The sequence below is a fragment of the Arachis ipaensis genome, chromosome B01 (genome assembly GCF_000816755.2).
Source record: "Arachis ipaensis cultivar K30076 chromosome B01, Araip1.1, whole genome shotgun sequence".
NCBI lineage: Eukaryota > Viridiplantae > Streptophyta > Magnoliopsida > Fabales > Fabaceae > Arachis > Arachis ipaensis.
In genome coordinates, this window is record NC_029785.2 from 12455702 (window position 1) to 12456069 (window position 368).

Here is a 368-nt window from a genome sequence, read left to right on the forward strand (position 1 = left end):
CTAATATAAATTCACCATAAATATAATATTTCAATATATGAAATTCCTTAAAAAAATTATAGTTTTGAGCATATGTCCATTTAAAAGTTGAATATGCATGAAGTATTTGTTATGTACTTGCAGTTAAGGAAAGAAATATCAGATCTAACTATGCAACGGGATCTTGCTCAATCTCAAATTAAAGACATGCTTCAAGTTGTTGGGGACGAGTTGTCCTCCTCTGAATCTGTAAGCACATGCCTTTTGCCTACTCAAAAATATGAAAGGCTTGTTTGTTTGAACAAATATTTTCGGTTTTTAATTTTTAGTATTTTATTATTTTAAAATTTTCTGAAAATAATTTAATTTTGTTATCTTTTTTTATTTAG

General features: G+C 26.4%; 1 protein-coding gene across 1 annotated transcript in view; it reads left to right on the forward strand.

Annotated features, from left to right (window-relative positions):
- LOC107646507 (kinesin-like protein KIN-7F) overlaps nucleotides 1-368 on the forward strand; it is a 9307-nt gene that overhangs the window by 5336 nt on the left and 3603 nt on the right. The window contains exon 10 of the mRNA XM_021117566.1: nucleotides 124-228. Coding sequence (XP_020973225.1) covers nucleotides 124-228 — 105 coding nt within the window. The remainder of the gene's footprint in view (nucleotides 1-123; nucleotides 229-368) is intronic.